General features: G+C 39.8%; 1 protein-coding gene across 1 annotated transcript; it reads left to right on the forward strand.

Moving 5' to 3' along the window:
* The first annotated feature begins 13845 nt into the window (after window positions 1–13845).
* On the forward strand, window positions 13846–14805 carry LOC120063675 (trace amine-associated receptor 13c-like). The gene has a single exon (XM_039013971.1). The coding sequence runs from the start codon at window positions 13846–13848 to the stop codon at window positions 14803–14805; it is 960 nt and encodes a 319-aa protein (XP_038869899.1).
* The last annotated feature ends 2755 nt before the right edge of the window (window positions 14806–17560 follow it).

Consider the following 17560-nt stretch of genomic DNA (forward strand, 5'->3'; position numbering starts at 1 on the left):
TTCATGTAGTGTTTTGGTGTCAATCTTCTCATCATCTGTGTTTTGTCGTATATTCTCATTTTATTATATTATTTTAATCCCAGCCCCGCAGGAGGCCTTTTGCCTTTTCGTAGGCCGTCATTGTAAATAAGAATTGGTTCTGAACTGACTTGCCTGGTTAAATAAAGGTAAAGAAAATTATGAATAAATATTATAATATATATATTAACAATAATTGCTACAGAACCCACAAATTTACGATCATACAAGACACACATAAAAATATGTTAATGAGCCAGAGACTCTTTTCACACCAACAAACGTTTCCCGACAATGGTGTTAAAATTACAAAATTGTCTAACATTTCCAACATTTTGATGCCAATTACATAAAATAAATTCAATGCATTTTACACTAACAGGTTTCTTTGCCAATGCACCACACAACCAATAAACGAAGCATAGCGACTTCGGGCACTTCAATATCATGGCTTGAATTTTCAACAGCAAAATATAGACTATGGCAATCATGACAAACAGATAATACATCCCTCTCTTCCTTAAAGGCCTACCCAGGATCGAAGGTTTTAAAATCTCAGAATGGCATTAAACGTTTGTGTTTTCTAACGGATGTCTCTATCCATTCATCAAATGTCTGCTGCACACTTTGATTTGATTGCCCATTCAGAGGTCTGTAAGAAAACTCAAAATCAGTCACCAAAGACGTTGGATAAAAGGCAGGAATAATATAGCACAATTCCTGTTAGTAGAGACCTTGAATAGTAGGAATATGAAAATACATAGTTAAAATGTAAAAAGGATAAAAAGCAAGATTCTTGTAAAAAAAAATCTTAACCAGGTGCTTGATATGTCAGTAAAAAGTGGACTAAGAATAGGGTATATTTAGTCATTATATGAAAAATAATGACTGAATTGTTGCCAACATACATTGGTTTAACCACATTTCATGACCAATGGGATTAATGAATCAATATTCAGACTTAAAGTTAACTATAATAGTAATAAAACTGCACTTTGTCATATATTATCTCAAATGTAGTCTGAACATGTGGAAAACATGGTGGAAGGACCTGGATTAATTGAAATGTAAGAAAACCAACACCATCTGAAAACACATGCCTTCAATACATACATATGCAATTCACATCATTTGTTAAATTTGTCATCAGTCCTCATTTAACAATACTTACCTACCTACAGTATAAGAGCCATTGAAGGAGACCTAAAGTAATGTTTGTAATATTGTTGAGATGAGTAAAAATGCTATGCAAATTGCCATTCTAATATGGCATTACCAGCCCTGCCATTCAAACACAAAATCTCATACTGAAGTTCTTTAGACTTCAGACATCAGTCAACGAGATAAGATTTGGAAGGATGGCGTTGCGAAACTACAGAACACATCATGGCATATGTTATTTGGCCAGTGCATAAGAAAGTTGACAGTCGGGCAGTTGGTAAGATGGCATATCTTTATGGTGTTTGCGCTAATGGCATACCATAGGAACATTCCATAGACTTGTACAAATGTCCATCTGAAGTGAATTATGAAATAATTATTCAAGTTGAGGGAGACAGTTACATCATTGGGACACATAATATATGCCAGACATCAACTCTGCAGTATTCTGACCCAATCATATTGTTTGTATAGTTTGTTGTCTCAGGTTCCAGAGGGACCTGTTAGCACTGACCTGCAAGGCTGTAATAATGACACGTATATCACACTACCAATTAAATGTATCAAACAAGAACACACACACACACACACACACACACACACACACACACACACACACACACACACACACACACACACACACACACACACACACACACACACACACACACACACACACACACACACACACACATCTAGTACATTGTGATTTCATATTGCATCAGCAAAACTCAACATGTGTTCTGTGAATGACGTCCAAAACTCTAAGGAATTCTACCAATTAAAGGTGTTGGAAACACACAAATGCTTTCCTCCAGGGCCCAATAAGGCCCCAATACAGCATAAACATTCAACGTGAACCTGAGAGCACCTCTATTGTCATTTGTGTGTGTACAACTTCCATTAGGCCTCAGCCTCAGTACAACCCTCCCCTAAACAAGTCTTCTCTGCACAGGTCAAGAACCCCACCTCTGAATCATGACTCTGTCACAGGTGAGACTTGAACCCCGGGATCCTGAGTGGAAGACCAGCATCTTAACCAATAGTCCAAGAGGAAAGTTACTCTTGGACCGAGGGTGACACTGATGTTGAGGTCGCAGAAAGGGCTGCCTCATCACAAGAGCTTGAGTCAGACTCAACTCTGCTACACATTTTAGTCATTTAGGAGATGGGGGGAGTTGTGGCATTGATTTTTAAACAATTAAGATTTAAGATAAACAATTTTCAATTCAATAGCATATTGGATTTGGCCATTACTACTATAGACCGTAGAAACCCATTGAATAACACATTCATAAATGGCAAAAAAGACAGTCATATAATACATCATTAGGAATAAGACATTGAAGAGTTTGTCCTATATCTAGTACGTACAAGAAACCTCAGGAAATATATAGAGAGATTTTTTTACATTTTTGGGGGTAGGCACAAAACTTCCTCCATACTTCCATTCATTTGTTAAACCGATAACGGTTACATTCAGATGAGTCCCATGACACTTGTGGGGGTAGTAGAGCAAAAGAGAATACGCCATGGTGTACATGAGAATCCTCCCTTCTCACAATAGTTTGTAGCTCAACCGGTTCGGACACTACAAACAGAAGATGGCACATCACAGTACCGACTTCAGACAAGTTGTCATATTATTTGTTGTCATGTTAGTTTTTTAGGCCAAACCGTTCGGACGCTGATTTCACGACTTTATTCAAGTTGTTTTCTCAAAGTAGACATTAGTTTGCTTTTTCAGATGTTACAACCTTCATACTGTAACCTTAACTTGTAGCACTTTATAATAATACGTTGTTATGAAGCATTTATGATGGATTAATAAATAGTTTGTTTACCACTTATTAATAAATATGTGAATAACTAGCTTACTAGTTACCACGTATTAATAAATGTGTGAATAACTAGCTTACTAACAGTTACAGATGTGGGAGTAATGATACATCAATGATGAATAAACTATTTACTAATCCATTAAATGCTTTATTACAATGTGTTATTTAAAGTTTTACCAAATCTCTATATGTGACTCATTTCAGGAAACTAGGCATATGCTGCACGTCACTACTTCCCAGGAGAGACATTTGAACGTAAACATTTATTTATCAAAATGCGTTATTTTGGCAGAAATGCCTTCTGGAACATGTGAACTTTCATGTGTCTTAATAACAAAAGTGTACGCTATCTGTAAATACGAAAATAAAATAAATTACAAGCTTAGTTGGTTTAGCCTCGGAAATAGACAGGAACCTTCCAGCTTGCCATGATTGGCTGAGATAATGGAGGGCTATATCAAGCCTGTTTGTCAAACTGGGGAATAAAAACATAGGAACGCCTTAACTTCAGAGTTAAAATAAGTTTAGCTGCCACTTTGCACCATGGATTAAAGAAAGAATAAATTATTGGAATAATTAAGGAATTAACAAATTGCAGAAATCTGATGATGAATGATGAGTCGATGTGAGTAAATAGAGATGGAATCCAACAAATGAGATAGTTGAAAACAACAATTCACAGAGTTTTTGTTGCTTTTCTCTCAGACTTATTTGCCTGTACAGTTTGAACACCAGACACACTGTGTCACGCCCTGACCATAGAGAGCTTTTTATTCTCTATGTTGGTTAGGTCGGGGTGTGACTAGGGTGGGACATCTAGGTGATTATATTTCTATGTTGGCCTGGTATAGTTCCCAATCAGAGACAGCTGTTTATCGTTGTCTCTGGTTGGGGATCATATTTAGGCAGCCATTTCCCCTTTGTGCTTTGTGGGATCTTGTCTATGTATAGTTGCCCGTGAGCACTATAGCAGCTTCACGTTTCGTTTTGCATTTATTGTTTTCCTTTAGTTTCACTTCATAATAAAGAGGATGGAACCATACCACGCTGCATCTTGGTCCACTCATTATAACGATCGTGACAGAAGATCCCACCAACAACGAACCAAGCAGCATGCCCAGGAGGAAAGCCAGGAGCGGAGGACATCCTGGACGTGGGACGAGATTATGGCAGGAGACAGAAGCCTGCCAAGGAAGCAGGCGGAGGCAGCGAGGGAAGGACAGTGACGACGCCAGGGTTCGCGGCCATGACGCAAGCCCAAAAGACAGCCCGAAAATGTTTTAGGGGGGAGGCATACAGAGTGGTCGGCGACGCTGAGGGGTGAGTCAGAGACCGAGGAGGAATATTGGGAAAGATCGAGCGAGGAGTGGGCGGCGACAGTTGAGGGGAGTGAACCAGAGACTGTCAGTGAGTTGAGGGAGAATGTGGAGGAGAGAGAAATGAGAGAGTTATTGAATTGGTGGAGGATGCATGACATTTGCCCTAGGGAGCGTGTTATCGATTTAAAGCCACCTGAGTCAGCTCTCCGTACTCATCCTGAGAAGTGTGTTAACTTCTCTAGGGTAGGGGGCAGCATTTTCACGTTTGGATGAAAAGCATACCCAAATTCAACTACCAGTTACTCATCCCCAGGAGATAAGATATGAATATTATTAGTCGATTTGGAACGAAAACACTCTGAAGTTTCTAAAACTGTTTGAATCATGTCTTTGAGTATAACATAACTTATTTAGCAGGCGAAACCCCGAGGACAAACCATTCAGAATTTTCTTTTTTTGAGGTCACTGTCTTTTCAATAAGGTTTCATTGGGAAACCAGATTTCTAAGCGAATTGCTTGCAGTTCCTACGTTTTCCACTAGATGTCATGAGAAATAGGTTGAGGTTATTCCTTTGTGTAATGAAGAAATACGGCCATCTTGAAGTCGAGGCACTCCAGCTGTCCTGGACATGCGCTTCAATCAAACAGAAGGCATGCAACATTTCGTTTTAATCCTGTATTGAACACATATCATCCCGTCTTCAATTTTATCGATTATTAACGTTAAAAAAATACCTAAAATTGTATTACATAAGTAGTTTGACAATTTTTGGCAAAGTTTACAGGTAACCTTTGAGATATTTTGTCGTCATGTTTGAGCAAGTTGGAACCGGTGTTTTTCTGGATCAAACACGCCAAATAAATGGACATTTTGGATATATATCGACGGAATTAATCGAACAAAAGGACCATTTGTGATGTTTATGGGACATATTGGAGTGCCAACAACAGAAGCTCGTCAAAGGTAAGGCATGAATTATATTTTTATTTCTGCGTTTTGTGTCGCGCCTGCAGGGTTGAAATGTTTTCTCTCTTTTGTTTACAATGGTGATGCTCAGATAATAGCATTGTATGCTTTCGCTGAAAAGCCTATTTGAATTCTGACATGTTGGCTGGATTCACAACCAGTATAGCTTTAATTTGGTATCTTTCATGTGTGATTTAATGAAAGTTTGATTTTATAGTAATTTTCAAAGTAAATCATTTTAATTTGGCGCTCTGCATTTTCTCAGGCTTTTTGTCAAGTGATACAGTAGTGTCTTGCCTAAACTCCGATTTTTGGATATAAATATGAACTTTACCGAACAAAAAATACATGTATTGTGTAACATGAAGTCCTATGAGTGTCATCTGATGAAGATTATCAAAGGTTCGTGATTCATTTTATCTCTATTTCTGCATTTTGTTAATGCTCTCTTTAGCTGGAAAAATGGCTGTCTTTTTCTGTGACTTGGCTCATACCTAACATAATTGTTTGGTGTGCTTTCGTCGTAAAACCTTTTTGAAATCGGACACTTTGGCTGGATTTACAACAAGTGTAGCTTTAAAATGGTGTAAAATATACTTGCATGCTTGAGGAATTTAAATTTTGGGATTTCTGTTGTTTTGAATTTGGCGCCCTGCAGTTTCACTGGCTGTTGACGAGGTGGGACGCTACCGTCCCACATACCCTAGAGAGGTTAAAGTTCCGGTACAAGTGATGCCGGTTATACGCACCAGGTTTCCAGTACGCCTTCCCAGCCCAGTACGTCCTGTGCCAACTCCCCGTACTCGTCCTGAGAAGTGTGTTAAAGTTCCGGAACAAGTGATGCCGGCAATACGCACCAGGTCTCCAGTACGCCTTTCCAGCCCAGTATGTCCTGTGCCTCCTCCCCACACTTGCCCTGAGGTGCGTGTCACCAGCCCGGCGCAACCTGTACCGGTCCCACGCATCAGGCCTCCAGTGCGCCTCCACAGTCCAGTACGTCCTGTGCCTCCTCCCCGCACTCGCCCTGAGGTGCGTGTCACCAGCCCGGTGCCACCTGTACCGGTCCCACACATCAGGCCTCCAGTGCGCCTCCACAGTCCAGTACGTCCTGTGCCTCCTCCCCGCACTCGCCCTGAGGTGCGTGTCACCAGCCCTGTGCCACCAGCAATGGTTGGTAGTCCAGAGCCTCTAGCGACGATCTGCGGTCCAGAGCTTCCAGCGACGGTCTGCGGTCCAGAGCCTCCAGCGACGGTCGGCAGTCCAGAGCCTCCAGCGAGGGTTCCCAGTCCGGAGCCTCCGGCAACGATCCACGGTCCGGAGTCCCCGGCAGCGATCTACAGTCCGGAGCATCCGACGACGATCTACGGTCTGGAGTCCCCGGCGACGATCCATGGTCCGGAGTCCCCGGCGACGATCCAAGGTCCGGAGCTTCCGGCGACGATCCCCGCACCAGAGCCGCCATTGAGGATGACGTATCCACGAGCGGAGTGGGTACTTCGCACCGCACCGGAGCCGCCCCCCAACGGTAGATGCCCACCCGGACCCTCCCCTATTGAGTCAGGTTTTGCGGTCGGAGTCCGCACCTTTGGGGGTGGTACTGTCATGCCCTGACCATAGAGAGCTTTTTCTTCTCTATGTTGGTTAGGTCGGGGTGTGACTAGGGTGGGACATCTAGGTGATTATATTTCTATGTTGGCCTGGTATGGTTCCCAATCAGAGGCACCTGTTTATCGTTGTCTCTGATTGGGGATCGTATTTAGGCAGCCATTTCCCCTTTGTGCTTTGTGGGATCTTGCACATGTATAGTTGCCTGTGAGCACTATAGCAGCTTCACATTTCGTTTTGCATTTATTGTTTTCTTTGAGTTTCACTTCATAATAAAGAGGATGGAACCATACCACGCTGCATCTTGGTCCACCCATTGTAACGATCGTGACACACTGACAGCCTCTTTTAAAAATACCTTTCTGGCCTGTGATCTGGCCAAAACAAAGATGTTCAAATAAAGTGTTATAATAATAGAGCACGAGACAACCATTGTAAATACAAGGTCAATTATAGTATCCCAATTTAACCCTTCAACAATAAAACATTCTTTCAAACACCTACTCAGTACCTGTACATTTACAAAGTTTTTTATAATAGCAGCATCGTACCTGATACAACAACACCAGGTTATGGATATACAACACATCATTCTTGTTATTGTTATTTTAGAGTGGTACAATAAGGGATCACACACAGCAACATAGCGGCCAATAGATATCAAGACCAAATTGCCCAGAAATAAAGAAGAACACAAACAAGTAATGTAGATTTGAAAAACACAGAAATAATCCCCAAAACTCCATCAAGATTCCATTATTGCTATCGTCATTACTGGTATCACAATCAGTCCCACCAGGAGATCTGACACAGCCAGAGAGAGGATGAGCAGGTTGGTTGGAGTGTGGAGCTGCTTGAAGTGAGAGATGGAGATGATCACCAGTACGTTCAAAAATACTGTAACTGCTGAAATCAATGAGAAGAAGATGTACATTGTTATGTAGATAGATGTCGATAGCAAAACCTTTCTGCAAGAAGAGTTTCTATCTTGAAAACAGTATTGAACATCTTCGTGTTTCTCCATTTGTAATAAAAGGTCAAAATGCTGAGATCATCCTGCTCCTGCTTGGTCCTGTGTGTGACCCTGTCAGGTCAGCCTTCTGACAAACTCTGAGCTCTGCCTCTCTATTTATCCCTGAGTTACTGACAGACACTCCCCTCCCCAGAGTCTCTCTGCACACACACACACACACACACACACACACACACTGTTAAGATATTTTATCAAGGTTTAAGATAAATTATTAAATAATTCTACTCAGAAACTTAACCATTAGGATTAGAGGTTATGTAGCATGGACAAGGGGTAATTAAAAATGATAACCATTTGTGAAGAAAGGAATGTATGTGTGTGCCGAAAGAAAGCAAAGAGACTCTTTAACCGATGCTTGAACCGACCCAGCTATAACTCTGTGGAGATAAAATAATACAGCGAGAGCCCCTCCAGGTTTTCCGTATCTGGGGGGGACTGGAACTGTCAGCTGAGTGGTAAGGAACTGTGGCAGACAACTTGTGACCACTGTGAAACTGATAACAGGGATGGAAGTCTCCCCACCAAGGAAGGGGAGAGACCTTGGCCTTGTAGTAGATTGTATAACAGGTGGCGGACAATGTATGAGAAGAAGACTTGTGAACTATGTTGCCATTGAATCTGAGAGGAGGGGGGACGTTTATGACGAAATGTGAGGTATATAAACCAATGTACCGGAAATGATAAACAGAGCTCTCTCGAGAATAAAGCTATTGATTAATTTGGAGACTGGTCTTTGTCTATTTTATGCAAATGAGAACCTAACAAATTCTTAGAAACGGACAGAGTGTTTACTTTGTTATAATTGAATTGGTTAACGAACACACAGGAATGAAATTCCTCTATCAATACACACACACACACACACACACACACACACACACACACACACACACACACACACACACACACACACACACACACACACACACACACACACACACACACACACACACGAGCTCACAAATTAATAAACGGTTAAATAAACAAACAACTTATGAAACATGATGTAATGTATAACAGGACTGGATGTTGCTGTGCCCATCTAGCCTGTCCTTCAGCCTTACTGATTGTTATATATGAAAGTAAAGGTACATTTTCTCAAATTCTGAGCATTTTAGTGGGGAAAATACAGTATGGGTGATGTGTTGGTCACTCAACGGCGAAAATACATGGGAAATAGGATAACTGTGTAAGACTAACAGTTTTTGGGGATGTCAGTGCTCAGTTTGAACCCTAATCCACAAGCTCAGGAGACATGACAGCACGCCACATGTCCGCTGGCCAGTCTGTAGTCCTTTAGGTGCCTTTTAGCAAACTCCAAGCTGGCTGTCATGTGCATTTTACTGAGGAGTCGATTATGTCTGGCCACTCTAGCATAAAGGCCTGATTGCTACTTAAGATAGTAAGAGTCTTGGTGTTTTCAATTTTTTTACATTTAAGAATCATGGAGTGCACTGTGTACTTGGGAACTTTCAACGGTGCAGAAATGTTTTGGTACCCGTCCCCAGATCTGTACCTCAACACAATCTTGTCTGGGAGCTTGATGGACAATTCCATCAACCTCATGGTTTGTTTTTTTCTCTGACATGCACTGATAACTGTGGGACCACCACGTTTGAAACCACCAAGACTCTTCCTAGAGCTGGCTGCAATCAGGGGAGAAGGGCCTTGGTCAGGGAAGTGACCAAGAACTCAATGGTCACTCTGACAGAGCTCCAGAGTTCCTCTGTGGAGATTAGAGAACCTTCCAAAAGGACAACCATCTCTAAAGCCAATCAGTCTTTTATGGTAGAGTGGCCCGATTTAAGCCACTCCTCAGTAAAAGGCACATGACAGCCCACATGGAGTTTGCCAAAGGTACCTAAAAAGACTCTCAGACCATGAGAAACTTGATTCTCTGGTCTGAAGAAACCAAGATTGAACTCTTCGGCCTGAAAATCAAGAGTCACGTCTGGAGGAAACCTTGCACCATCCATATTAAGAAGCATGGTGGTGGCAACATCATGCTGTGGAGATGTTTTTCAGCGGCAGGGACTTGGAGACTAGTCAGGATCGGGGGAAAGATGATCGGAGCAAAGTACAGAGAGATCCTTGATGAAAACCTGCTCCAGAGCACTCAGGATCTTAGACTGGGGCGAAGGTTTACCATCCAACAGGACGACGACCCTAAGCACACAGCCAAGACAACGCAGGAGTGGCTTCGGGAGAAGTCTCTGAAAGTCCTAGAGTGGTCCAGCCAAAGCCCGGACTTGAACCCGATCGAACATCTCTGGAGAAACCTGAAAATTGCTGTGCAGCAACACTCCCTATCCAACCTGACAGAGTTTGACAGGATCTGCAGAGAAGAATGGGAGAAACTCTCCAAATAAAGGTGTACCAAGCTTGTAGCGTCACACCCAAGCAGAATTGATGCTGTAATCGCTGCAAAAGGTGCTTCAAAAAAGTACTGAGTAATTTTGAAAACATTTCTGAAAACATTTTTTTCTTTGACAATATGGGGTATAGTGTGTAGATTAATGAGGAAAAACAATTTAATTAATTTTAGAATAAGTCTGTAACTTAACAGAATGTGGAAATTGTCAATGAGTCAATTGGAGGTGTACCTGTGGATATATTTCAAGGCCTACCTTCAAAATCAGTGCCTCTTTGCTTGACATCATGGGAAAATCAAAAGAAATCAGCCAAGACCTAAAAAAAAAAAATTGTAGACCTCCACAAGTCTGGTTCATCCTTGGAAGCAATTTCCAAACGCCTGAAGGTACCATGTTCATCTGTACAAAATATAGTACACAAGTATAAACACCATGGGACCAAGCAGCCGCCATACCACTCAGGAAGGAGACACGTTCTGTCTCCTTGAGGTGAACGTACTTTGGTGCGAAAAGTGAAAATCAATCCCAGAACAACAGCAAAGGACCTTGTGAAGATGCTGGAGGAAGCAAGTTCAAAAGTATCTCTATCCACAGTAAAACGAGTTCTATATCGACATAGCCTGAAAGGCCGCTCAGCAAGGAAGAAGCCACTGCTCCAAAACCGCCATCAAAAAGCCAGATTACGGTTTGCAACTGCACATGGGGACAAAGATCGTACTTTTTTGAGAAATGTCCTCTGGTCTGATGAAAGAAAAATAGAACTGTTTTGCCATAATGACCATCGTTATGTTTGGAGGAAAAAGGGGGAGGATTGCAAGATGAAGAACACCATTCCAACCGTGAAGCACAGGGGTGGCAGCATCATGTTGTGGGGGTGCTTTGCTGCAGGAGGGACTGGTGCGCTTCACAAAATAGATGGCATCATGAGGGAGGAAAATGATGTGGATATATTGAAGCCACATCTCAAGACATCAGTCAGGAAGTTAAAGCTTGGTTGCAAATGGGTCTTCCAAATGGAGAATGACCACAAGCATACTTCCAAAGTTGTGGCAAAATGGCTTAAGGACAACAAAGTTAAGGTATTGGAGTGGCCGTCACAAAGCCCTGAACTAAATCCTACAGAAGATTTGTGGGCAGAACTGAAAAAGCGTGTGCGAACAAGGAGACCTACAAACCTGACTCAGTTACACCGGCTCTGTCAGGAGGAATGGGCCGAAATTCACCCAACTTATTGTGGTAAGCTTGTGGAAGGCTACCCAAAGGCTAACTTTGACCCAAGTTAAACAATTTAAAGGCAATGCTACCAAATACTATTTGAGTGTATGTAAACTTCTGACCCACTGGAAATGTGATGAAAGAAATAAAAGCTGAAATAAATCATTCTCTCTACTATTGTTCTGACATTTCACATTCTTAAAATAAAGTGGTGATCCTAACTGACCTAAGACAGGGCTTTTTACCAGGATTAAATGTCAGGAATTGTGAAAAACTGAGTTTAAATGTATTTGGCTAAGGTGTATGTAAACTTCCGGCTTCAACTGTATATATACAGTACCCGTCAAAAGTTTGGACACACCTACTCATTCCAGTTTTTAAAACTATTTCTACATTGTACAATAATAGTGAAGACATCAAAACTATGAAATAACACATATGGAATCACGTAGTAACCATAAAAGTGTTAAACAAATCAAAACATATTTTAGATTTTTATATTTTAGATTCTTAAAAGTAGCCACACCTGGAGGTGTGTTGGGTCATTGTACTGTTGAAAAACAAGTGTCCTACAGCAAACATATTCACAAATAATACATTATCTGATGAAATTGCTTTAGAAAAGGGCACAAGACAGGGAGGTCCCCTCTCCCTCCTGTTTGCACTGGCAATTGAACCGCTTGCAGACAAAATTAGACAGGACCCATTTAGCAAAACAGGTATCAGTATTGGAAAACATTCATACAAACTAAACATATTTGCAGATGATTCTCTGATATTCCAGACCAATATTGAAAACTCAATAATACTGTAAAATATCAGGAAATAATTTTGGTTTGACCAATTCAGATATTTTCAAAATACATGCGATTTAAACGTTTTATATCACAACATTTTGATTTGAAGTCAGAGCAATCTTGAGGGAATCCTATTTGAGTCAGATAATGATATTAATGTGATAGGTAAGCCATACAAAACCTTGCAGAGAGCCTATCCAACTGACAATCTCTTAGAAAAAAATATAAACTATTGGAACCAAGACATAAAAAGAAGTGATATTGGCGAGATAACAGTTGACAAAAGTGCACGTAAAATCCAGTAAAAATGTATGCCTATAATTCATTATACAAGAGACAAAATTCACAAATTCGACATCACAATGGCAGAGTCATGTCTGAAGTGTAAACTAACAATGACTCAATAATCCGTGCCGTCTGAGAATGTTATGAAGTCCAAAAGTAATATGCGGAGATAGAAAGTTGGCTGTCAGAAGTATCACAATGTGAATTTACTTTCAAACCGTCTGTCTGCATATTTCCAGACATGGCATCTGAGGGTGCAGCGAGATACCCGATTGGCTGAACGATACTTTTCTCGTCAATCATCTTTAAACAAAACGCATACTTTAAAATTGGAAATCAACCAATCTTCTGTCATTAACGCAATGGAAAGGTCAAATTCTTTATCTTCTAAAAATTGAAAGTCTGTGGGTGATGGAGAGAAAGAGAATGGTGCCGTCTGAGGCCATGTGGCGGAAAGTGACGTGGGTGCTGAGGATGGGGTGTGTGCTAGTGGGCCGGTGGAGTTGATGTTTATATTATGTAGTCGTTTGTATGTGCATGTGTATGTTTTGTATTGTTTATAAAAGATCAAATAAAAATACAATTATAGATATAAAAAATATTGTCCCCGTAATGTAACTGAGCCAAAGTCTCCCTCAACTTGATGAAGTATGATGCAGAATTCAGTTTTAATAAATAATAAAGCATAATTAATAATAATAATAATTCAGTTCTTATGGACATTTTTACAAGTCTTCGGAATGTTTCTATGGAATGCCACAAATGTTGATTTAATTTACTATAAGCGCGTACAACATAAACATATGCCCTCATCAACTTCCCTACTGTCCGCTTTCCTACACTGGCCAGCTGACATGTGATATGCCGTCATGTCTCCTGAGGTTGTGGATTATGGTCCAAACACAGCATGGACATGACCAAAACAGTTACTCTAACACAGCTATCCTACTTCCCATGAAAAAAAGCCTTTGGGTGACCAAAACATCACCCATAATATATTTTCCCAATAAAATGCATACAATCCTGTCATGCATTACATCATTCTGTGCTCACTTGTGTATGTTTTCGTGCTTTTGTGTGCAGAGAGACTCCGGGGAGGGGAGTGGCTGTCAGTAATTCAGGGATAAATAGAGAGGCAGAGCTCCGAGTTTGACAGAAGGCGGCCCCGACAGGGTCACACACAGGACCAAGAAGGAGCAGGATGATCTCAGCATTTAGATTTTTTTTTACAAATGGAGAAACATGAAGATGTTCAATACTGTTTTCAAGACAGAAACTCTTCTTGCAGAAAGGCTTTGCTATTGACATCTATCTACATAACACTGTACATCTTCTTCTCATTGATTTCAGCAGTTACAGTATTTTTGAACGTACTGGTGATCATCTCCATCTCTCACTTCAAGCAGCTCCACACTCCAACCAACCTGCTCATCCTCTCTCTGGCTGTGTCAGATCTCCTGGTGGGACTGATTGTGATACCTGTAATGACTGTAGCAATAACGGAATCATGTTGGGTTTTTGGGGAATATTTCTGTGCGTTTCTTCTCTACATTAGTTGTTTATGTCCTTCTTTATCTCTGGGCAGTTTGGTCTTGATATCTATTGACCGCTATGTTGCTGTGTGTGATCCCTTATTGTACCACTCTAAAATAACAATAACAAGATTGATGTGTTGTATATCCATTACCTGGTGTTGTTGTATCATATACAATGCTGCTATTATAAAGGACATTGTAAATGTACAGATACCCAGTAGGTGTTTGAAAGAATGTTTTATTGTTGAAGCAATAACCTGGGGTAATATCATTGACCTTGTAATTACAATGGTTGTCCCGTGCTCTATTATTATAACACTTTATATGAAAATCTTTGTGGTGGCCAGATCACAGGCCAGAAAGGTATTTTCAAAAGAGGCTGCCAGTGTGTCTGGTGTTAAAACTGTACAGGCAAATAAGTCTGAGAGAAAAGCAACAAAAACTCTGTCTATTGTTGTTTTCACCTATCTAAGTTGTTGGATTCCATTTATATTTTCTTTTTTCTTTCTTTCTTTCTTAATTGACAATTTATCATTCATCATCAGCTTTCTGCCATTTGTTAATTCCTTAATTAATCCAATAATTTATGCTTTCTTTTATCCATGGTTCAAAGTGACAGCTAAACATATTTTAACTCTGAAGTTAAGGCGTTCATAGTTCCTATATTTGTATTTCTAAGATTGAAAAACATAGGTTTGACATAGTTATGTTATACAATTGTTCTTTCATGTAACAATACTCTGACAATACAGAGATGAATCTGGTGTTGATACAGCATTATTTGTCTGGATTGGATTGGAATGACTTGGAAAACGTATAAGAAGGCATAAGCTTGTTTTATAAAAGACATTGTAGTCATTTTGGGTTGTATATTCCAAAAACCAACGTCTGTTGTTGTTCTATGTTATTTAATGATAAATAGTATGTAAGTATTCTAAAAGTACATTTTGAGGACGAGTCATTATGTATGTTTAACATCACCCTCTAGTGGCTCGATTGTTACACAACACCTTTAACAAGTGTCCTGAATTTTAAACGTTCAATACTGCAGAATATCAGATAACGTCCAAGTCTATCTCAATGGCGTATGTAAGTAGTTGAGGGTAAAATGCAAGAATATGTAATTATGTGTACCACTTTATAATGTTCAGTAATAAACCATTTGTAAGGCATTTACAGTTTGCTCACCATTAATTATTACGCACACATTTACTAAATGTTACTCACCTGGCTATTATGACATGTATAAATAACTACAAAATGCATTAATGATTCAACTCAACAGTGCAGGAGACCACAGCAGACACTTCAACCTCAACATACTGGGTATGAACACTACCACTACTCTCACTACATCACTGCTGCCAGGTCAGGGGTCACACCAGAGCAGCTCTCTCAGAAGCTGTTTATTGTGAATGAATATAGTGATTGGGTAACACACTAAATAATTAATAATGGATAAGTATATAGTTTATTCTTAATTTATGTATCATTACTCCTGCATCTGTTTTAGCAAGCTAGTTCATCACAAAATCATAAAGAACTTTTATGGTATGTAATAATGATTTATAAGATCATTCATAAGATGTTTAATACATGTCCTTATAAACCATTTAATAATCATTAGTAAAGTAAATTTGCGGTCCCTAATCTAAAGTGAGGACTATTCAAACTTTCTTAATACTTTATAAATGTTTTGAACAGAGACAAGTCTAATTTCTCACAAAAAGATGGACATTCGAGCAGAACCTGATGCTCCTTAAGTTCTCACAATGACCTAGAACATATCAATGGTTAAACAATAAGCAAACAACACAGAGGATGTTAAAGGAAATATATTGAACCTTGTATTCAAAAACTGTCACATTGTTGTAGTAGTGTGCTGAAGTAGTAAATTGTTTTGTCTGAAAATGCTAGCATTCATGTTTGTTGGAAGTGACTATTAAAACCAAAGTGTGGATTGCAGTCACTCATGAGAGCAGTTCATAGACTGCTTACAGGGTAAGGGAACCAATATATAAATACATAATTTAACTGAACATTACTTTTAAAGGGTTACTACCTTTAATACACTACAAGTGAAGTTGTCCAAATACTTATGACTTCTTCAAATGGGAGGATTAGATACATAAGGTGTTTTCATTTCTAAACGGTAAAACAGATATGTATGAATTTATCCTAAAAAAAAAGGTAACATTCTATAACATGGCCTCATATGAAACATTTGATCTCAAATACAAAACATTGTTTATTTTTTAACCAACATGGTGTAGACATTGAATTGACGTCTGTGCCCAGTGGGCAGATATTGTTTTCTATATGTGAAGTGGCCATAGGATGACAGTATAATTCACAATATGTGACTGAGAGGGATAACTAGACTCATTCTATATGAAAGAGAATTATGTCTGTTCTATAAAGTCAATTTCTTTCTGAACTTTCTGTGTAAGGTGAAAAGTGTGTCTGTGCCAAACTGAGAAGAGACCATCTGTCTGAATAATACCAGACTTCATTACAGGAGACTCCCTGAATATGTTGGTCTTATTTTGAGTGATGAAAAAATATGCACAAAACATGTAAAATCAAACTTTCCTTATATTTACTCCACCTACCACCCATACCCTTCGAGTTAACCCTAACAGTCCTGAGGCTCCAGGAAGCTGAGGCTCCATGGTCTGCAGGATGGCGTGGTTGGTGCCGTTCAGTCTCTCGCTCAGCATCAATGGGCACTCTCCGTGGAGGAAGTTGGCCAGGTAGCCCTGTGGAGAGATTATTCAAATTAGCCTAATTTTCAGCTCTATGTATAGTCCACATCCCGATTGATTGTGCAGTGGGTGATGCTTCAAGTTTCAGCAACACAAAACTGTCATGGAAGTTACTTAAATCTGGCTTATTGTGAGGTCAATAACTCTGATAAAAAAAGCCTCGTCATGTGCAATGAAACATGTTGTCTTGTGGCCTTCAGAGAGGCAAATATCAAAGGTTAGAGTGTGATTAAAATGAGCCCAGAGCAGACAGTGGCAACCCATGTAGTTACTGTGGAGTAGGCTAGTGTATAAGGAAAGTAGCCTTCCTAAAATTGTGCTGTCAATTGAAGTTCTTATTTTGTGTACTAGACAAAATTTGTATCTGAAACATTTGTCAGGAATTCCTGTAACTTTGATGAGATAATTATCAAGTTAATACAACATAATGATCACATTAATACAAGATAATTATCACTTTAATATGTGATACTGAAATGATCTCATATTAAAACCTTTTCTCAATAGGGGGGCGCCATTTCGACTTTGTAAAAAAACGTTCCCAAATTAAACTGCCTCGTACTCAATTCTTGCTCGTATAATATGCATATTATTATTACTATTGGATAGAAAACACTCTCTAGTTTCTAAAACCGTTTGAATTATAT

This window comes from Salvelinus namaycush, chromosome 19 (genome assembly GCF_016432855.1).
Source record: "Salvelinus namaycush isolate Seneca chromosome 19, SaNama_1.0, whole genome shotgun sequence".
Lineage (NCBI taxonomy): Eukaryota > Metazoa > Chordata > Actinopteri > Salmoniformes > Salmonidae > Salvelinus > Salvelinus namaycush.

Excerpts from the sequence above, each read along its gene's own strand:
- LOC120063675 (XM_039013971.1), top strand. The coding sequence starts at position 13,846 with ATGGAGAAACATGAAGATGTTCAATACTGTTTTCAAGACAGAAACTCT.